The 23,633-nt window shown below is 41.1% G+C and overlaps 1 protein-coding gene across 19 annotated transcripts in view; it reads right to left on the bottom strand.

Annotated features, from left to right (window-relative positions):
- The window catches only part of LOC134336822 (general transcription factor II-I repeat domain-containing protein 2-like), a 66,695-nt gene that overhangs the window by 16,592 nt on the left and 26,470 nt on the right, over positions 1 to 23,633 (bottom strand). For 18 of the 19 annotated variants that reach the window (XM_063031342.1, XM_063031343.1, XM_063031329.1 and 15 more), the window contains one exon: positions 14,451 to 14,516. The exons of the other annotated variant lie outside the window; for it this stretch is intronic. In XM_063031342.1, coding sequence (XP_062887412.1) covers positions 14,451 to 14,516 — 66 coding nt within the window. The remainder of the gene's footprint in view (positions 1 to 14,450; positions 14,517 to 23,633) is intronic. 19 annotated transcript variants of the gene reach the window in all.

The following is a 23,633-nucleotide window of genomic DNA, read 5'->3' as shown; positions in this document are numbered from 1 at the left end:
TCCTAGGGCTGAAATGGCTATCACAAGGGGACATAGTTTTAAGGTGCTTGGAAGTAGGTACAAGGGGGATGTCAGAGGCAAGTTTTTCCACTCAGAGATAGGTGGGTGTGTGGAATGCACTGCCAGCGATGCAATAAGGTCTCTTAAGAGACTCTTAGATAGATACATGAAACTTAGAAAAATAGAGGGTTATGCAATAGGAAAATTCTAGGCAGCTTCTAGAGTAGGTTACATGGTCAGCACAACATTGTGGGCCAAAGGGCCTGTAATGTGCTGTAGATTCTATGTTCTATGTTCTAATAAAACATATTTCAGCTCCTAGCCATTCTGATTTGATTGACTGTGTGCTCCATTTCATCATTGTCATGCACTTGACCACGGCATCTAAATCTGCAATCCAAACAAATCTGCAAACTGAGTGACAACTATTACTACTGCAACACAGACAAAATGCTGGAGGAATTCAGCAGGTCAGGCAGCATCTATGGAAATGAATAAACAGTCAACACTTCGGACTGAGACCCTTCTTCAGGACCAGAACGGAAGAGGGAAGATACCAGAATAAAAAGGTGGGGACAAAGGGGAGAGCACTACTGCTGCTGTGTTGCCTTTCTTCTATTCTCCATTTCTCTTGACCCTTGCAGCTGTAGCAGGAAATGGCCAAGCAGCCCATCACATTGTTCACCAAATGTTAGTCTTCCACCAACTACTCCATACAAATCAAAATGTAAATTATATTGAGATTGCATAAAATTGGGACTGGAAAATGGGTGAAAGATGAGTGTGTAATACAAAAACAGACAAAACAGAGCAGCACTGAACTCGTTCTTCCAGAAAGCAGCTCTCTAGGGTCAGTAGCTAGCAGTAGGACTATTGCTCATTTAAAAAAAAAATCAACTTTAAGAATTTTGGTGATAAAAAGACAAGACTTAGAGTAAACAGTGAAGCACTATTTTCCCTGAAAATCGGTGCTTCACGTCATAAATTATTCATCAGCACAGTCTCAAAATGCTTTGAGCATCTTGCTCTGGATGTTATTTTTTGATTCCTATATACACCAGTTAATGCTCCCCAGAAACACTCACAACACGCTGGAGGACTCTTTGTCAGGACCCGCCCGAAACGTCAACCGATCTTTTCCACGGATGCTGCCCGACCTGCTGAGTTCCTCCAGCGTGTTGTGAGTGTTGCTTTGACCCCAGCTTCTGCAGATTATTTTGTGTTTATAATGCTCCCCAGAACATCTGAATCATTAGATCCAAACTTGTTTGTCACATATTTTCACTCTTTCCTTAATTTCCAATCTAATAATTTCTTTTTTTTTGCTTTTAATTTTAGTGGAACATTTTGGCAAAATATTTTATTGGAATAGCTCAATAATTTCACTGCAAGCACCACAGCACCATCTGGTGTGATTAAGTAACAGATAAAGAGAAAAGCTGCACATTTTCAAGATGAATAGCACAATGCAACAAAGTAAAATCAGGCAGGCTCAAAAGGAGCACGAACATTGGAGCATAGAACAATACAGTAGAGTACAGACTCTTCCCTCCATGATGTTGTGCTGACTACTTAACCTACTGCCAGACCAATCTAACGCTTCCCTCACAGATAGCCCTCCATTTCTTTCCTCCATGTACCCATCTAAGAGCATCTGAAGTCACTCTATTGCATCAGTCTCTACCAGCAGCCCTGCCAACATGTTCCATGCACTTACCACCCTCTGTGTAAAACACCCATCCCTGGCATCACTCCTATAATTTTCTCAAAACATTTAAAAATTATCAACATGGCGTATTTACCATTTCTGTCCTGGGAAAAATATGCTGGCTCTCCACTTTATCTCATGCTTTTTATCATCTTATACAGCTCTATCAAGTCACCTCTCATACTCGTTCGCTCCACAGAGAAAAGCTTTAGCTTGTTCAATCTTTCTTCATAAAACATCCTTTCTCTAATGCAGGCAATATCCTTGTAAATCTTCTCTGCACTCTTTTGAAACCCATGAACAGAAAACCCTACAAAAGGTGCTGGACACAGCCCAGTTCATCACAGTCAAAGCCCTCCCTGCCACTAAGCATATCTACAAGGAACGCCACAAGAAAGAAGCATCCATCATCGAGGACCTCTACCATCCAGGCCATGCTCTCTTCTCACTGCCTCCATTAGGAAGGAAGGATAGGAGCCTTAGTTCCCACACCACCAGGTTCAGGAGCAGTTATACCCTTCAACCATCAGGCTCCTAGACCAGCATGAAAAATTCACTCACCTCAACTCTGAATTAATTTCAAAACCTACGGATCATTTTCAATGACTCTATAACTCATGTTCTCTGTATTATATAATTATTTATTTTATATTTGCACAGTTTGTCTTATTTTGCAAAATGGTTGTCAGTGTTTGTGTGTAGTTTTTCACTGATTCTATTATATTCTCTGTTCTATTGTGAATGCCTACAAGAAAATGACATATTTAAATTTTGAAAATAAATTTACTTTGAAAGCTTCCACGTCCTTCCTATAATGAGGTGACTGGAACTGAACAGAATTATCCAAGTGTAGTTTTACCAGGGGTCTATAGAGCTGCAACATTACCTCGCAGCTTTTGAACTCATTCACCTGACTAATGAAGGCCAATACATAATACATCTTCTTAACCACCCTATTAATTTCTGCAGCAACTCTGAAGGATCTATGGACGTGGACACCAAGATCCCTCTGTTTCTCCACACTGCTAAGAATCCTGCCATTAAATCTGCAATCTGCTTTCAAATTCAAACTTCCAAAGTGTTATCACATCACACTCTTCCGGATTGAACTCCATCTACCACTTCTCAGCCCAGCTCTGCATCCTATCAATATCCTGTTGTAACCTATAACTTTCTACACTATCCACAATACCATCAAGCTTTGCATCATCTGCAAATGTACTAACCCACCCTTCTATTTCCTCATTCAAATCATTTATAAAAATCACAAGGTGTAGGGACCCAGAACAGATACCTGTCAAACTCTATTGGTCACCAACCTCCAGACAGAATATACTCCATCTACTACCATTCTCTGCCTTCGGTTGGCAAGCCAATTCTGAACCCACATAGTCAGGTTTCTTGGATCCCATGCCCCCTGACTTACTAAATGTGTCTACCATGAGGAACCTTATTGAACACCTTGCAAAAATCCATGCACACCACATCCACTGCTCTGTCTTCAGAATCAGATTTATTATCACTGGCACGTGACGTGAAATTTGTTAGCTTAGCAGCAACAGTTCAATACAATACCACAATCTAGCAGAGAGAAAAAAATAAATAACATAAAACATTAATAATAAATAAATCAATTACGTATATTGAATAGATTTAAAAAACGTGCAAAAACAGAAATACTGTATGTTTAAAAAAAAGTGAGGTAGTGTCCAAAGCTTCAATGTCCATTTAGGAATCGGATGGCAGAGGGGAAGAAGCTGTTCCTGAATCGCTGTGTGCCTTCAGGCTTTTGTACCTCCTACCTGATGGTAACAGTGTTTTATAATGGGCTCATGAGGCACAACCTGCTCCTCACAAAAACATGCTGTCTGTTCCTGATCACACCATGCTTCTCCAAATGTACATAAATCCTATCTCTAAGAGTCCTCTCCAGTAGTTTGCCCACCAATAAAATAAGACTCACTATCTATAATTCCTTAGATTATCCTTGTTACCTTTCTTGAACAAAGGAATATCATTGGCCACACCTTAACCTTCGAGTACTACTCCTGTGGCCAGGGAGTATGCCAAGATCATTGTTAAAAATTCTGCATTCTCTTTCCTCGCTTTCTGTAGTAACATTGGGTGTATCTTGTCTGACAACAGGGATTTATATATCCTAATGTTTTTCAAAAGTTCCAGCATATCCTCTTTCTTAACATCGACAGGCCCTGGCATATTAACCTGTTCTACACTGTCCTCACATTTGTCAGCGTTCCTCTCACTGGAATACTGAAGCAAGTATTCAAAGGTACATTTAATGTCAGAGAAATAATATATTCCTGAAATTCTTTTTCTTCACAGCCATCCACGAAAACAGAGGAGCAGAGCAGTGCCCTAAAGAATGAATGACAGTTAAATGTTCGAACCCCAAAGCCCACCCCTCCCAGCTCCAAGGATCTCCCTTAACTCCTCCATCTCCAGGCATGTTTCCCATTTTATCCCTGGTCAGTCTTACTCTCACTCCTACTCTTCTGTTCTTCACATACGTGTATAACGCCGTGGGTTTTTTCCTTAATCCTACTTGCCAAGGTCTTTTCACGTCCCTTTTTAGCTCTCCTGAGAACCCTCTTGAGTTCCTTCCTGGCTACCTTAACTTACAGTAGCCCAGTCTGATCTTTACTTCCTGAACCTTAGGGCATCCTTTCTGTTTCAATTGAACAAATCTATCCGGAATCCCATGCAAATTCTCCTTAAGCCTCCATATTTATACTCATAGAAAAGTACAGCACAGAAACAGGCTCTTTGGCTCATCTGGTCCGTGCCAAATCATATAAACTGTCTACTCACATTTCTGCCGGACATTTTTCTGAGTACATCTGTTCCCAATTTACGCTCCCAACATCCTGCCTAATAGGCACCATAATTCACCTTCCCTCCAATTAAATACTTTCCCATACAGTCTGCTCCTATCGCTGCCCAAAGCTATGGTAAAGATCAGGGAATTGTGCTCATTGTTTCCAAAAACCTCACCCACTGAGAGATCTGTCACTATAACTAGGTTTATTTCCTAGTATTAGATCCAGTATGACCTCTCCTCCAGTCGGCCTGTCCACAAATTGTGCTGGGAGTCCTTGCTGGAATTCCACCATGGATGGTCCCAAGCTTGGTTATGGAAGGATGACTGGCCACGGGACTAGCAACCTCATCCTGTAAAAACCCAGTGACACAGAAACACCAACAGAAGCTCCAAAGGCCTCACCCCTGGGAGATGAAGGATCTTTGAAGATGGGCTGCAACTGGGGACAATTTGAAAGACTGGCTCAGGACAAATTCTGCTAGGATTTTTGTATTTTCCCTGAAAAACTTGTGTCCTTCTTGATCTTTATGTATTGAGATGAGTGACAGAGAATCGAGTCTTCTTACGGGAAGCTGATGTTCATGTAGTCTCATGGATAGTTTTCTCCCCATCTGTCCTACATATTGTTTCGGGCAGTCTCCACATGGCATTTGGTATATTATGCTTGTTCTCGCCACGTGGGCTGTTGGATAAGAATTTTATTTCAGGCAACATGGAGACAAATTTGAGAAGCAGAGTGATGAATACAGTACTGAAGGTGTTATATTTGAATGCATATTATAAATGAAATAAGGTAGACAAGCTTATAGTGCAGTTCACAACTGGCAGATATGATGTTGTGAGCATCATAGAGATGGGCTGAAAGAAGATAAAGCATCCTAAACACCCAAGGTTACACAACCTATTGAAAAGATAGGTAGCTGGGCAGAGGGGTCATGTAGTATTGTTCTGTTGATAAACTATAAAATAAAATCTTTATCAAGAAGGTGCTGAATTGTTGTGAGTATAGCTAGGAAATTACAATGGTAAAAGGACCTGATGGGAGTTATATAAAGTAGCCAGGATGTGAAGCACATTATTATAACAGGTGATTAAAAGGCATGTAAGAAAGACAGTGTTATCGTGTTCATTGGATCTTCAATCTGCAGGCAGACTGGAGAAATTTGTAGAATGCCTATGAGATGTTTGTTTTTGAAGAACAGCTTGTGGTTGAACCCACCAGCAATTGTGTATTTAGAGTTGTGCAATGAATTTGATTTCATTTAGGAAGCTTAAGGTAAAGGAACCTTTAGGAGACGATGATCAAAACATGATAGAATTCACCCTGCAGTTTGAAAGGGAGAAACTAAAATCCGATATACTGGTGGTGTACAAGAAACTTAAAAGCTTAAGAGTAGAGCTGGCCATAATTGACTGGAAGGGGAGTCTAGCAGGAAATTGAGATATGGTGACTGGAGTTTCTGGGAACAATTCAAAAGATGCAGGATCATTTCATCTCAAATTAGCAGCGTTCTAAAGGGAGGATGAGCCAAGCATGGCTGACAAGGTATGTTAAAGACAGCATAAAAGCAAATGAGAGTGCATATAATGTAACAAACATTAGTGAAAAAGCAGAGGATTGGGAAGCTTTAACAAGCTAACAGAAGACAAATAAAAAAGCAATAAGCCATCTGTGGCAATGAATTCCACAAATACACCACTCTCTGACTAAAGATATTCCTCATCTCTGTTCTAAAGAAACATCCTTGTATCTGAGGCTGTGCCCTCTGGTTCCAGACTCCTGCATTATAGGGAACATCCTCTCTACATCCACCCCATCTAGATCTTTCAATATTTGATTGGTTTCAATGAAATTCCCCCTTCATTGTTCTATACTTCCATGAGTATAAGCCTGTAGCATTCAAAAGCTCCTCAGACATTAATCGTTTCAATCCTGGGAACATTTTCATGAATCTCCTCTGAACCCTCACCAATGTCAGCATATCCTTTCTTAGATAAGGGGCCCAAAACTGCTCATTATACTCCAGGTGCAGTCTGACCAATGCCTTAGAAAGCCTCAGCATTACAGCCTTTTATATTCTGGTCCTCTTGAAATAAATGCTAACATTGATTTGCCTTCATTACCAATGTCGCAGTCTGGAATTTAACCTCTAGGAAATCCCGCACGATGACTCCCAAGTCCCCCTGCACCTCTGATTTTTTAAATTTTCTTCCCATTTACAAAATAGTCAACATAATATTCTATCTGGCACTTCTCTGTCCATTTTCCCAATCTGTCCAAGACCTTCCTCAACACTACCCGTTCTTCCATGTATCTTTGAATTGTCTGCAAACTTAGCCACAAACCTATGAATTCCTTCATCCAATCATTCAAATATAATGGGTAAAGAATCGGTCCCAACACTGAAGCCTGCGGCACATCACTAGTCACCGGTAGCTGACTAGAAAAAGCCCCTTTTAATCTGACACTTTGCATATTGCCAGTCAGCAAATCTTCCATCTATTCTAGTATCTTTTCCATAGTATTTTAGGCTCTTATTTTGTTAAGCAGCCTCATGTGCAGCAGCTTGTCAAAGGCCTTCTGAAAATCCAAGTAAACAAAACCCAATGACTGTCTATCCTGCCTATTATTTCCTCAAAGAATTCCAACAGATTGTGGATACAGTAGGGTCTTTTAATAGACTTCTGGATAGGTACATGGAGCTTAGAAAAATAGAGGGCTACGGGTAACCCAAGGTAATTTCTAAGTACATGTTTGACACAGCATTGTGGGCCGAAGGGCCTGTATTGTGTTCTAGGTTTTCTATGTTTCTATGTAGATTTGTCAGGCAAGATTTCTCCTTTAGAAAACCATGCTGACCTTGATGTATTTTATCAGGTGTCTCCAAGTAGCCCGAAATCTCATCCTTAATAATAGACTCCAGATTCTTACCAACCACTGAAGTCAGGCTACCTGGCCTATAATTTTCTGTCTTTTGCCTCTTTCTCTTCCTAGGGAGAGGAGTGACATTTGCAATTTTCCAGTCCTCTGAAATCAATCAAGAATCTAATGTTTCTTGAAAAATCACTACTAATACCTCCACAATCACTCAGCTACAGCGTTCAAAACCCTGAGGTGTAGTCCATCTAGAGCAGAAGACTTATCTACCTTTAAACCTTTCAGCTTCTCGAGCACCTTCTCCTTAGTAATAGCAACTACAATCACTTCAGCCTCCTGACACGCTTTGAATTTTTGGCATGGTGCTAGTGTACCTTCCACAGTGAAAACTGATTCAAAATACTTAAGTTCCTCCACCATTTCTTTATCTCCTCTCCTATGTCAATTTCCAGCACTTCAATATCCACTCATCTCTCTTTTACTCCTTATATATCTGCAAAAATTTTTGGTATCCTCTTTTATATTATTGGCTAGCTTACTTTTGTTTGATTGGACTGTATGATTGTTACTTTCCTTGTTTATACTTTTGTTACTTTCTTTGATTTTTCTAATGTAATAACTTATATATGTGTAATTGCTGTGTGTGGCTGCAGTTTCAATGGTGGATATTGCATTACTTGAACAGGGGCCATCTCACTGGTTAACTGTTATCTATGGAAATTCAATGCAATTAGCAGACCATATTGGATCACCAGACCATATTGGATCACCAGACCATATTAGATCGGTCTCATTTTGCTTTCTTTGTCTCTTTGTTCTTTTCCCTGCCACTAAGGTCTCTTTTGTCTCTGTTCTTTCCCTCCCACTCCCTTGTGCCTGTTCTCCCCTTATTTTGTTCCTGTAACACTTTATAAGCAATCAGAAACATTAAGTCTTATGCCTCATTCTTGAATTCCGAAGTACAGTGGATAAAAAAAATCTGGAAGCCACATCTTCAAATTTCATCTTTTCTCTCCTTATTGCTTTTTCTGTGGTCTTCTGTTGGTTTTTAAAAGCTTCAAAATCCTCTAGCTTACAGTAATTTTTACTATATTTTACAACCTCTCGATTTTTTGATTCTTTCTTTGATCTCCCTCGTCAACAATGGATGCCTCATTTTTCCTTTAGAATATTTCTTCTTCTTTGGGATGAATTTACCCTGTGCCTTCAGAATTGCTCCCAAAACTCCTACCATTGAAGTTCTGATGTCATCCCTTCCAATGAACATTGGCCAACTCCTCTCATGCCTCCATAGTTCCCTTTACTCCACTGTAATACTGATATATCTGAGTTTAGCTTCTCCCTTTCAAACTGCAGGGTGAATTCTATCATATTTTGATCACTGTCACCTAAGTGTTCCCCTACCTTACGCACCCTGATCAAATTTGGATCATTACATAACAACCATTCTTTTCCCTACTGGGCACAACCACAAACTACTCTAAATAGCCATCTCATAGGCATTCTAAAAATTCCTTTTCTTCAATCCAGCACTAACCTGATTTTCCCAATAGGAGTTCAAAGTAAAGTTATTATTAAGGTACATATATGTCACATATAACCCTCAGATTCACTTTCTTCTGGGCAATTACAGTAAATACAATGAAACAATAGTATCAATGAAAAGACTGCACCCAACAAAACACACAAACACCAGGGTGCAAAAGACAACAAACTGTACAAAGACAAGAAGTGAAAAAATAGTAACAAATAAATAAGCAATAAATATTGAGGACATGAGATGAAGAGTTCTCAAAAGTGAGTCCATAGGTTGAGGGAACAGTTCAGTGATGGGGTGAGTAAAGTTATCCCCTCTGGTTCAAGAGTCTGATAGTTGAAGGGTAATAACTGTTCCTGAACTTGGTGGTGTGGGCTTTTATGCTTGAGTACCTCCTTTCTGATGGCAGCAGTGAGAATAGAGCATGGCCTAGATGGTAGGGGTTCTTGATGATGGATGCTGCTTTCATGCAACAGTGCTCTATGTAGATGTGCTCAATGTGGGGAGGGCTTTACCTGTGATGGACTGGACTGTATTCTGGTCAAGAGTATTGGTGCTTATATATCAGGCCGTGATGCAACCAGTCAGTATACTCTCCACAGTATATCTAAAGAGGCTTGTCAGAGTTTTAGATGAGATGCCGAATCTTCATAAACTTCTAAGCAGAGGTGCTGCTGTTCTCTCATTGTAAAGGCACGTGCATTCTGGACCTAGGACAGACCATCTGAAATAATAACAATTTAAATTTACTGATCTTCTTTACCTCTGATCCCTGATGAGGACTGGTTCTTGGACCCCTGGTTTCCTCCTCCTGTAGTCAATAGTCAGCTCTTTGGTCCTGCTGACATGGTGTGAGAGGTTGTTACTGTGGCACCACTCAGCCAGATTTTTGATCTCCCTTCAATATGATTTGGCCCATGACAGTGGTGTCTTCAGCAAACTTGGGTAAGGCGTTGGAACTGTGCTTAGCCTCACAATCATAAGTATAAAATAAGTAGAGCAGGGAGTTAAGCACATAGCGTCGTGGTATACCTGTGTTGAATCTACCTGCATACTAAAATCCCCCATGCCTATCACAACATTGTCCTTTTTGAATGCCTTATCCATCTCCCATTGTGATTTGTACCCCACATTCTGACTACAATTCGGAGGCCTGAATGCAACTTCCATCAGTTCTTTTTATCCTTGCAATTTCTTAATGCTACCCACAAGATTTCTACATCTTCTGATCCTATGTCACCTCTTTCTACAGATTTGACCAACCAAGCCACCCCACTGTCTCTGCCTACCTGTCTTTCCTTTTGATGCAATGTGATCTAGTTTTACCCAGGACTCGGTGATGGCTACAGTGCATACCTGCCAGGTTCTAACTGTGTTACAAGATCATCTATCTTGGTCTATATTAGCATTTATTTTGAGAGGACTAGAACATAAAAGCAACAATATAAGGCTGAAGCTATACAAGGTGTTACTCAGATTACATTTGCAGTACTGTGAGCAATTTTGGACCACAAATCTAAGAGAGGATGTGCTGGCACTGGAATAATCCAGAGGTTTACAAGAATGACAACAGGGATGCAATGGTTAATGTAAGAAAAGTGTTTGATACCTCTGAAGGACTGCGGGGTGGGAAACTCCTGAATGTACCAAGTATGGAAAAACCTGAATAGAGAGAATGTGGAGAGCATTTTCCCAATATTGGAAGAGTCTAGGACCAAAGGGCACAGCTTCAGAATAAACAGATTCCCCATAGAACAGATGAGGATGAATTTCTTATCCATAAATGTGGTGCAATGTCCAGTTTCAGAAGGTATACCGAATATGTGCAACAGCTTAGTAGTAGTTCAAAGGCAAAGGAATTTGATTAAAACCATTATTGACAACATTTTGTTTTAAAAAGTTGTGGTAAACTATCACCGCAAACAATGAAATCTCAAGGTTGTATAATTTATATATTCTTTGATAATCAATGCACTTTGAACTTTGAACCTGTGAAATTCATTGTCACAGATGGCTGTGGAGGCCAAGTCATTGACTATATTTAAAGTGGAAGTTGACAGGTTCTTGTTTAGGAAAAGTGTCACAGGGAGAAGGCAGGAGAAGGTAGCTAAGAGATATTTTAAAAAAGAGAAAAATCAGCCGCCATTAAATGGGGGAAGATGTTTCGATGGGCTGAATAGTTTGTTTCTACTTCTATGCCTTATGCTTTACTTGATTTGCTCCCATACACCTCAAATCCAGAAATCTCTCTCCATATTTTAAAATATAACAGCTGCTTGAGAAGATTGACCTCAAGATCAAACACAAGACATAGCAAGAGATACAAATTTCAAGCTGACAGCCATCGCCATTCAATTAGTTGAGGAAACTAAGAAAACTATCCAGTTGAGCGCTGCATCGATCGGGCCCACAGAAATGTTGCTTACAAAGAACGAGGACACAGGAGACCTCTGAAGAACCATCATACAAGAGAACACTGAAGATAAATAGCTGCGCCACAGAAATTAGTCCTCCAATAGAAGAAAATTTCAATGATGTTTCAATGTGCTTCTGTGAACAGTGCATTGATGCCCAGTAGGGCAGTTGATCATGTACCATGCAACTTTTCATGCTTTAGAAAATTAGAAATCAAGTTTTCTCGATTTCCTTTTTGGTTGTTGGAATGCATATGCTCCTGAAGACTAGCAATTCAAAAAATTACCAGCATACATGAGGAAAGAAAAATTTAAAAGGTAATTGCACTCCCACTTTATTAATAAGATCAGCACACTGATGAAGCTAGCCATAATCTCAAAAGTGTAAGAAGATTTTAGTCACCACAGTTCAAACGTATGGGGTGTATGTCACAATGTTCTAGACAATAAAAATGACAGAACATGGCTGGTAAGCTAGTTGCTCTTTAACATTATAACCGCAATAAATGCATCAGGAGGGAGTTGGTTAGTGGATACCAGACTATAATCAGTATAATGAAGAATGGTATAACCATGAAATTATTTGAATATCGATCATTTAAATAAGAGGCATTGGGGAAAAACATACGTCAGAGGTGACTCAAGAGGTAGTGAAACCATGTCAAAACAGTTTCAAATGCTTAATTAAATATCAGCCACAATAAAGTATCAGTTGGTGCTTTAAAAGAGAAAGCAATTCATCCCTCATCTTTCGAGGAACAATCCAACTCAGAATCAGATATATATTGTCACTGAATCAGATGATGTGAAGTGTGCTGTTTGCAGCAGCAGTAGAATGTAAAGATATAAAATCAGTATGAATTACAAAAAAAAAACTGGTGCAAAACAGGAACAACAAGGTAGTCTTCATGGATGGCATCTTCTTAAGATGGAGAAGGCTGTGCCCATGATGGAGCTCAACCAGTCAGAATGGTCTCCACTACATATCTCAGAATCATAATCAGCTTTAATATCACTGGTATATGCTGTGAAATTTGTTGTTTTGCGGCAGCAGTACATTGCAATACATAATAATTTAAAAAACTATACATTACAGTAAGAAACATATATAAATAAAATACTGAAAAAAAGCAAAAAAAAAGAAAAAATATATACATTGAGGATGGGTTCATAGGTTCATTGTCCATTCAGAAATCTGCTGGCAGAGTGGAAGAAGGTGTTCCTAAAATGTGACTATGTGGCTCCAAGCTCCTGTTCCTCCTCCTTGATGGCAGCAATGAGAAATTAGCCTGTCCTGGGTGATGGGGGTCCTTAATAATGGATGCCACCTTTTTGAGACATCACCTTTTGAAGATGCCATCGATGTTGGGGAGGCTAGTGCAATGATGGAGCAAGCTAAGTCTCCAACTTTCTGTGATCCTGTGCAGTGGCACTCTATACCAGTCAGTGCTGCAAACAGTTAGAGTGCTTTCAACGGCACATCTGCAGAAATATGTGAGAGTCTTTGGTGACATACCAATTCTCCTCAAATACAGCCATAGCTGTGCACATAATTGCATCAATATATTGGGCCAGGATAGATCTTCAGAGATGCTGACACCCAGGAGTTTTGTAGAAATCTATAGAAATTTGCAAGACTTGGATGACATTCCAAATTTCAACCTCCTAATGAAAGTGCTGCTGGAGTGCCTTCTTCACAATTGCATCAATATGTTGGGCCCAGCATTGATCCTCTGACACGCTGACAACCAGGAACCCGAAGCTGCTCACCCTTTCCACCAGCGACTCCTCAGTTAGTACTTGTGTGTGTTCTCCCAGTTTTCCCTTCCCGAAGTTCACAATCAATTCTTGGTCTTGCTGAGCACAGTTTGGTCTAGTTGAGTGAGAGGTTGTTGTGCTGTCACTTAATCAGCCGATGTATCTCACTCTTGCATGCCTCTTCATCGCCATCTAAGATTTTACAGTGGCGTCATCTGCGGCTTTATAGATGGCATTTGAGCTATGCTTACTAGCCACACAGTTACAAATATAGAGAAAGTTGAGCATTAGGCTGAGCATACATCATTGAAGTGCATTTGTGTTGATTGCCAGTGAGCAGATGTTATCATAAACCTTTACTGACTGTGGTTTCCTGATGAGGAAGCTGAGGATCCAGTTGCAGAGAGAGGTACAGAAGCCTAGGTTTTGAAGCTTGGTGAATAATACTAAGGGGATGATGGTATTGCACACTGAGCTGTAATCAATAAACAGCAGCCTGATGTATGTTTTGCTACTTTCTGGGTGTTCCAAAGTAGAGTGGAGAGCCAGTGAGATTGTGTCCACTGTAGACCTGTTGCGACAGTAGGTGAATTGCAGCAGTCCATGTCCTCCCTCAGGCAGGAGTTAATAATAGCCATAACCAATCTCACAAAGCAGCTCATAATGGGAGATCTGAGGGCCAACAGGCGATAGCCAGTGAGGCAGCTCACTTGCTCTTCCTGGGCACTGGAGCCAGCCCGTCAGCTCACACTCCAGCCAGCTGGTTAGCACAGTTTTTCAGTACACAGCCAGGTACACCACTGGGGCCAGACACGTTGCAAGCAATCAACCTCTTGAAGGATGTTCTGACATCAGCTTCCAAGACAGAGACACAGGGTCATGGGATGCTGTGGGGATTCAGACCGGTGCTGTGTTCTCCCTTTCAAAGTGTGCATGAAAGGTGTTGAGCTCATTGGGAAATGAAGCACAACTTTATGCTGTTAAGTGTCCCCTTATAGTCACTCACAGTTGTCATGCCTCTGAATGTGTTTCTAACTTGTACAGAACTGCCTTTTTGCTCTCATGATAGCCTTCTGCAGGTTGTACTTAAGACTTCTCCTGGGATGAAATTTTGCTTAAAGCAGAATATAATCATGCAATAATACTAGTTTAATTTCTTTTCACCAGTTTACCTCCAAAGATGGAAATGAGCAGCACCAAATACTTCATTTTGACAATAAATCATTGCTAAAATCTTCCCATCAAAATAATATGAATTAAATCAGCTATGAAACCTGTACAATCTATGCAAAAATACGTTAAGGAAAAACTAATACCTTTGAAAGACTTTAATTGGGAAGGTCTTGTAGTATCAATGACATCTGAAATTGTCACACCTAGCCCTGCCATGAAAAGCATCTTTTTAGTATCTCCATTGCCAGCTACTACAAACAGTGTTTAGGCAATTTCTTTTAAAGATATAGTGTGCAACCCTAACACACAAACAAAAATAAGCAGGTAACTTTATTAATCCTGTCTAACCGAATCATAGAGATAAGCATCATGGATCTAATGGTCTGAACCATGCAATCTCAGTGAAGATAATCAGATGCACATATGCTTGGCTAATTCAAAGAAAGGGTTGGGGACAATTATGGAGAATTCCTCTGCAGCACCTGACGACCACAAAGTCCAGGAGACCATAGTAACTAATCAATAGTCTAAGTTTTCCACCTAGGTCTCATTCACGCTAATTATAACTGGAAACCCCTCCGACTCCTTTTGACAGCTTGCAACACGTCCTCACCCAAAACACAAACAAGCAGTTTGTTCAAAAGGTCGATGACATTTGATGAAAAAGATGCTTATCAAAATTCAACCCATTTCCTACTTCATAACTTGCACACTTTATGACCGTAGTTCTCCCTATCTCATCTCAAGACTGAATAGACTACCCACATAGAAATATAGTGGTTTGTTTTTAATTTCAATGGCAGTCAAGAACAGCCTCAGCACTTACATTTTCAAGATTATAAAGATTAAGCTAGAACAGTAACAAGAGCCTTTAAGATAGGTGGAAACTTATCAATGCAGATTTTACAGACCTTTTCACATAATTTCTTTTGAAATCCCATGCCATGCCATATTTCCTAATTACAGGGCCAACGAGCTTTAAGTTGCAAATCTACTTATAGGCTTCCAAGGTACAACTAGATTTTATCATTTATCATGCTGTTGTGGGGGAAAGCCAAAAAAACAGAAACCCATTAAGAATCACAAGAATATAAGCAATGTTAACTTGAATGATGTAACAACCATATTTAAGTGCAATTATATAAGGCTTTGAAACTGGGAAAATAATTTTTATTTCAAAACTAAAGTATTACTAAGGACCCTTACCAAAAATGTAAACTATTCTATGTAATAATTCTTTCCATTTTTTTGTTTCTTAACAACTTCCTCAAATGGACACAAAACCTTCCCAGAGACATTAATTTGGACGATTACTAAAAAAAGAACTGAGAAATTAATGGGACTGGGAGCACATTGAGTATCTTCCAATACTCCATTACTTTCAGATAGGTTCCCACTGAATGTAACATAGTAAATCTAACTCCACTAAGGAAGGAGAGAGAAAATTTTGAACTCCAGATTAGTGATACGGAAAATGCTAGAAAAATATTAAGGAAATGTTAACGGGACACCGAGAAGTTTATAGAATTAAGCAGAGTCAACATGAACCAATGAAAAGGAAAATATTTATAACAATTATAAACAATTATGTTTAGACATAGATTAATAGGTGCGAAGTTTTGTTTTGAAGTTGGTTACCAGAATAAATATAAGTGAAAGACGATTAAAACTTTCAAAGGTGTCACACTAGAATGGTTGGGGGGTGGGAATCAAATTAAAGAGGCTAGGCGTGAGGAGGTTAGTTCACAACAAAGGGATGGGAACCAGTGCAGAGAGACAGAGGGGTGTAAAGTGAGCGTAGAAGCAAAAAGTACAAAGGAGAAAAGTAAAAGTGGCAGGCCGACAAATCCAGGGCAAGCATTAAAAAGGGCCACTTTTCAACATAATTGTATAAGGGCTAAGAGAGTTGTAAAAGAGCGCCTGAAGGCTTTATGTGTCAATGCAAGGAGCATTCGTAATAAGGTGGATGAATTGAAAGTGCAGATTGTTATTAATGATTATGATATAGTTGGGATCACAGAGACATGGCTCCAGGGTGACCAGGGATGGGAGCTCAACGTTCAGGGATATTCAATATTCAGGAGGGATAGACATGAAGGAAGGGGAGGTGGGGTGGCGTTGCTGGTTAAAGAAGAGATTAACGCAATAGAAAGGAAGGACATAAGCCGGGAAGATGTGGAATCTATATGGGTAGAGCTGCGTAACACTAAGGGGCAGAAGACGCTGGTGGGAGTTGTGTACAGGCCACCTAACAGTAGTAGTGAGGTCGGAGATGGTATTAAACAGGAAATTAGAAATGTGTGCAATAAAGGAACGGCAGTTATAATGGGTGACTTCAATCTACATGTGGACTGGGTGAACCAAATTGGTAAAGGTGCTGAGGAAGAGGATTTCTTGGAATGTATGCGGGATGGTTTTTTGAACCAACATGTCGAGGAACCAACTAGAGAGCAGGCTATTCTGGACTGGGTTTTGAGCAATGAGCAAGGGTTAATTAGCGATCTTGTCGTGAGAGGCCCCTTGGGTAAGAGTGACCATAATATGGTGGAATTCTTCATTAATATGGAGAGTGACATAGTTAATTCAGAAACAAAGGTTCTGAACTTAAAGAGGGGTAACTTTGAAGGTATGAGACGTGAATTAGCTAAGATAGACTGGCAAATGACACTTAAAGGATTGACGATGGATATGCAATGGCAAGCATTTAAAGGTTGCATGGATGAACTACAACAATTGTTCATCCCAGTTTGGCAAAAGAATAAATCAAGGAAGGTAGTGCACCCGTGGCTGACAAGAGAAATTAGGGATAGTATCAATTCCAAAGAAGAAGCATACAAATTAGCCAGAGAAAGTGGCTCACCTGAGGACTGGGAGAAATTCAGAGTTCAGCAGAGGAGGACAAAGGGCTTAATTAGGAAGGGGAAAAAAGATTATGAGAGAAAACTGGCGGGGAACATAAAAACGGACTGTAAAAGCTTTTATAGATATGTAAAAAGGAAAAGACTGGTAAAGACAAATGTAGGTCCCCTGCAGACAGAAACAGGTGAATTGATTATGGGGAGCAAGGACATGGCAGACCAATTGAATAATTACTTTGGTTCTGTCTTCACTAAGGAGGACATAAATAATCTTCCAGAAATAGTAAGGGACAGAGGGTCCAGTGAGATAGAGGAACTGAGTGAAATACATGTTAGTAGGGAAGTGGTGTTAGGTAAATTGAAGGGATTGAAGGCAGATAAATCCCCAGGGCCAGATGGTCTGCATCCTAGAGTGCTTAAGGAAGTAGCCCAAGAAATAGTGGATGCATTAGTGATAATTTTTCAAAACTCGTTAGATTCTGGACTAGTTCCTGAGGATTGGAGGGTGGCTAATGTAACCCCACTTTTTAAAAAAGGAGGGAGAGAGAAACTGGGGAATTATAGACCGGTTAGCCTAACGTCGGTGGTGGGGAAACTGCTGGAGTCAGTTATCAAGGATGTGATAACAGCACATTTGGAAAGCGGTGAAATGATCGGACAAAGTCAGCATGGATTTGTGAAAGGAAAATCATGTCTGACGAATCTCATAGAATTTTTTGAGGATGTAACTAGTAGAGTGGATAGGGGAGAACCAGTGGATGTGGTATATTTGGATTTTCAAAAGGCTTTTGACAAGGTCCCACACAGGAGATTAGTGTGCAAACTTAAAGCACACAGTATTGGGGGTAAGGTATTGGTGTGGGTGGAGAATTGGTTAGCAGACAGGAAGCAAAGAGTGGGAATAAACGGGACCTTTTCAGAATGGCAGGCGGTGACTAGTGGGGTACCGCAAGGCTCAGTGCTGGGACCCCAGTTGTTTACAATATATATTAATGACTTGGATGAGGGAATTAAATGCAGCATCTCCAAGTTTGCGGATGACACGAAGCTGGGTGGCAGTGTTAGCAGTGAGGAGGATGCTAAGAGGATGCAGGGTGACTTGGATAGGTTGGGTGAGTGGGCAAACTCATGGCAGATGCAAGTTAATGTGGATAAATGTGAAGTTATCCACTTTGGTGGCAAAAATAGGAAAACAGATTATTATCTGAATGGTGGCCGATTAGGAAAAGGGGAGGTGCAACGAGACCTGGGTGTCATTATACACCAGTTACGAACAAATTGGGATATAAACACCTACAATGGTTGGTATATAGGCTTGTATGCAACATTTTGGACCAGTGGAAATGGTCCAGAAGGGTTGTATGGAAACTATTATTACCATTTTTCTTCACAACTAATTTCATTACTTAGCCTAATAGGTTAGATTTACCACAGTACATAATTATCTATTTAAATGTTTATTTTGCTTTTATATCATCTCAATGTGTACTTAAGAATGTATAAATAATTGTAGTTTTATACATATAAAAAAATGGAAAAGGTTATATGTGTGAAAAAAGTACATGATAATTGTGAACTCCTTATCCAAATAAAAATAAAATAAAAAAAAAAGAAAGTGGGCATGCAGGTACAGCAGGCGGTGAAAAAGGTGAATGGTATGCTGGCATTTATAGTGAGAGGATTCGAGTACAGTACAGAACGAGGGGTCACAGTTTGAGGATAGAGGGGAAGCCTTTTAGGACCGAGATTAGGAAAAACTTCTTCACACAGAGAGTGGTGAATCTGTGGAATTCTCTGCCACAGGAAACTGTTGAGGCCAGTTCATTGGCTATGTTTAAGAGGGAGTTAGATATGGCCCTTGTGGCTACAGGGGTCAGGGGGTATGGAGGGAAGGCTGGGGCGGGGTTCTGAGTTGGATGATCAGCCATGATCATAATAAATGGCGGTGCAGGCTCGAAGGGCCGAATGGCCTACTCCTGCACCTATTTTCTATGTTTCTAAAAGATTGTTGAACAAATTTGGGGCATACACAGGATAGGGGACAGGTTAAAAGACAGAATATCTAATCAGCTAATCATGTCGTAGCAACTCAATACATAAAAGCATGCAGACATGGTCAAGAGGTTCAGTTGTTGTTCAGATCAAACATCAGAATGGGGAAGAAATATGATCTAAGTGACTTGGACCATTGAATGATTGTTGGTGCTAGATGGAATGATTTGAGTATCTCATAAACTGGTGATCTCCTGGGATTTTCATGCGCAACATTCTTTATTTCCAGAGAATGGTGTGAAAACAAAAAAAAACGCACATTAATTGAGCAGCAGTTCTGAGGGTGAAAACACATTGTTAATGAGAGAGGTAAGATAATGGCCATCTGCTTCAAGCTGACAGGAAGGTGACAGTAACTGAAGTAACCACACGTTACTGGATTTTCCGGGGGTAGTTTGGAAGCTGGAAGACAGATACATCGCAAAGATGAATAAGTATTCTCCAAGGGAGGATGAGGCAACTGTGGCTGACAATGGAAATCAAAGACAGCATAAAAGCAAAAGAGAGGACATATAATATAGAAAAAATTAGGGGCAAGTTAATGGCTTGGGAAGCTGTTAAAAACCAACAGAGAACAACTAATAAAGCTATAAGGAGAGAAAAGATGAAAAATTAAGGTAAGTAAGCCAATAATATAAAAGAGAACAAATGTTTTTTTCAGATATATAAGGAGTAAAAAACAGCTGACAGTGGATATTGAACCGCTAGAAAGTGACACTGGAGAGGTAGTAATGGGGGACAAAGAAATGGCAGACGTACTTAGTAAATATTTCGCTGTGAAAGACACTAGAGGTATGCCAGAAATTTGAGAGTATTGGGGGCAGAAGTGAGTGTAGTTGCTATTACTAAGGAAAAGAAGCTTGGGAAGCTGAAAGATCAGAAGGTAGACAAGTCACCTGAGCCTGATGGACTGCAGCCCAGGGCTCTGAAAGAGGTAGCTAAAGAGATTATGGAAGCATTAGTAATAATCTTTCAAGAATCACTAGGGGTCTAGAAAATGGCCAGTTAGTCTGACTTCAGTGATTGGGAAGATATTGGACTCCATTATTAAGGATGAGTTTATGGGGTACTTGGAGGTGCATCATAAAATAGGCTGGTCAGCATGATTTCCTTAGGGGGAAATTGTGCTTGACAAATCTGTTAGAATTTTTTGAGGAAATAACAAACAGGATAGACAGAGTCGGTGGGTGTTGTAATCATGGATGTTTCAGAGGCCTTTGACAGAGTACTGCAAATGAGACTGCTTAAAAAGAGCCCAAGGTATTACAGGAAAGATACTAGCGTGTATAGAAAATTGGCTGACTGGAAAGAGGAAATGAGTCGGAATAAAGAGGACCTATTCTGGTTGGCTTCTGGTGACCAACAATGTTCCACAGGGGTTGGTGTTGGGACCGCTTCTTTTCACGTAATATCTCAATGATTTGCATGATGGAATTGATGGTTTTCTAGCCAAGTTTGTGGACAATACAAAGATACATGGTGAGGAAGATAGTGTTGAGGAAGCAGAGTCGGCAAAAGGACTTGGGCAAAAAAAGGGCAGGTGGAACATAGCGTAGGGAAGTGTATGGTCATGTATTTTGGTAGAAAAAAGTCATGGATTATTTTATAAACAAGGAGAAAATTCAGAGGTACAAAGGAACTTGGGAGTCCTTGTGCAGGATTTCCTAAAACAGTGGTTCCCAACCTGAGGTTCACGGACCACTCAGTTAATGGATAGGGGTCCATGGCATTAAAAAAAGGTTTGGACTCTTTGTCTAAAGGTTAACCTGCAGGTTGACTCAGTGGTAAAGAAGGTAAATGCAATGTTAGCATTCATTTTGAGAGTACTATAATGCAAGAGCAAGGATGTAATGCAGAAGCTTTATAAGGCATAGGTCATACTGTTCTTGGAGTACTGTGAGTAGTTTTGGGCCCAATATCAAAGAAATGATGCCCTGACATTGAAGAGGGTCCAGAGGAGATTTTTGGGAATGTAAGTGTCATCGTATGAGGAGCGTTTGATGACTCTGTGGCTGTGTCCGTACTCGCTGGACTTTAGAAGAAAGTTTCTAATTGAAACCAATTGAATATTGAAAGGCAAACACTTGGAAATCTGCAGATGCTGGAAATTCAAGCAACACACATAAAAAGTGCAGGTGAACGCAGCAGGCCAAGCAGCATCTATAGGAAGAGGTACAGTTGATGTTTCGGGCCGAGACCCTTTGTCAGGACTAACTGAAAGAGAGAGTTGAAAGCGGGAGGGGAAGGGGGAGATCCACAATGATAGGAGAAGACTGGAGGGGGAGGGAATTCCACATCCCTTTCTGATATGTCTATCCACGGCCTCCTCTACTGTCAAGATGAAGCCACACTCAGGTTGGAGGAACAACACCTTATATTCTGGCAACACACACGAAAAAATGCTGGTGGAACGCAGCAGGCCAGGCAGTATCTATAGGAAGAAGTACAGTTGAAGTTTTGGGCCGGGACCCTTCATCAGGACTAACTGAAAGAAGATATAGTAAGAGATTTGAAAGTAGGAGGGGAAGGGGGAGAGGGGAGGGGTGGATCTAAAAGCTGGAAAGTTGATTGACAAAAGGGAGACCAGAATGGAGAAAGGAGAGGATCATGGGATGGGAAGCCTGGGGAGAGAGAGAAGGGGGGAAGGGAGACCGGAGGGTGGAGAGCAGGCAAGGGGTTACAGTGAGAGGGACAGAGGGAGAAAAAAAAGAGGAAAAAAGGGGGGGAAAAAATACATTAGATAAATAAATAAGGAATGGGGTGTGAAGGGGAGGAGGAGCATTAACAGAAGTTAGAGAAGTCAATATTCATGCCATCAGGTTGGAGGCTTCCCAGATGGAATATAAGGTGTTGTTCCTCCAACCTGAGTGTGGCTTCATCTTGACAGTAGAGGAGGCCGTGGATAGACATATCAAAATGGGAATGGGACGTGGAATTAAAATGTGTGGCCACTGGGAAATCTTGCTTTCTCTGGCGGACAGAGCATAGGTGTTCAGCAAAATGGTCTCCAAGCCTGCGTCGGGTCTCGCCAATATATAGAAGGCCACACCGGGAGCACCGGACGCAGTGTATCACCCTAGCCGACTCACAGGTGAAGTGTTGCCTCACCTGGAAGGACTGTCTGGGGCCCTGAGTAGTGGTTGGGGGGGGGGGAGGGTAAGGGCATGTATAGCACTTGTTCCGCTTACAAAAGTGCCGGGAGGAGATCGGCGGGAAGGGATGAGGGGGGGTCGAATGGACAAGGGAGTCACGTAGGGAGTGATCCCTGTGGAAAGCAGAAAGTGGGGGGGGGAGGGAAAGATGTGCTTGGTGGTGGAATCCCGTTGGAGGTGGCGGAAGTTACAGAGAATTATATGTTGGACTCGGAAGCTGGTGGGTTGGTAGGTAAGGACAAGGGGAACCCTATTCCTAGTGGGGTGATGGGAGGATGGGGTGAGAGCAGATGTGCGTGAAATGGAGAGATGAGTGAGAGCAGAGTTGATGGTGGAAGAAGGGAAGCCTCTTTCTTTAAAAAAAGAAGACATCTCCTTCGTCCTGGAATGAAAAGCCTCATCCTGAGAGCAGATGCGGCGGAGACGGAGGAATTGCGAGAAGGGGATGGCATTTTTGCAAGCGACAGGGTGAGAAGAGGAATAGTCCAGGTAGCTGTGAGAGTCCGTAGGCTTATAGTAGACATCAGTAGATAAGCTATCTCCAGAGATAGAGACAGAAAGATCTAGAAAGGGGAGGGAGGTGTTGGAAATGGACCAGGTAAACTTGAGGGCAGGGTGAAAGTTGGAGGCAAAGTTAATGAAGTCAACGAGCTCAGCATGCATGCAGGAAGCAGTGCCAATGCAGTTGTCGATGTAGCGAAGGAAAAGAGGGGGACCGATACCAGTATAGGCTTGGAACATGGATTGTTCCACAAAGCCAACGAAAAGACAGGCATATCCTGGACCTGTACAGGTGCACATGGCTACACCCATAATTTGGAGGAAGTAGGAGGAGCCAAAGGAGAAATTATTAAGAGTAAGGACTAATTCCGCTAGACGGAGGACAGTGGTGGTAGAGGGGAACTGGTTAGGTCTGGAATCCAAAAAGAAGTGGAGAGCTTTGAGACCTTCCTGGTGGGGGATGGATGTATATAGAGACTGAACATCCATGGTGAAAACAAAGTGGTGGGGGCCAGGGAACTTAAAATCATTGAAAAGATTCGGAGCGTGAGAAGTGTCATGAATATAGGTGGGAAGGGATTGAACGAGGAGGGATAAAACAGTGTCGAGGTATACAGAAATAAATTCGGTGGGGCAGGAGCAAGCTGAGACAATGGGTCTACCTGGGTAGGCAAAATTCCATCTGGGTAGCCTCCAACCTGACGGCATGAACACTGACTTCTCTAAGTTCCGTTAATGCCCCACCTTCCCTCCATACCCCATC

The sequence above is a fragment of the Mobula hypostoma genome, chromosome 23 (genome assembly GCF_963921235.1).
Source record: "Mobula hypostoma chromosome 23, sMobHyp1.1, whole genome shotgun sequence".
Taxonomy (NCBI): Eukaryota; Metazoa; Chordata; class Chondrichthyes; order Myliobatiformes; family Myliobatidae; genus Mobula; species Mobula hypostoma.
Note: the sequence above shows the minus strand (reverse complement) of the source record. Positions and strands in the feature narration are given on the sequence as shown.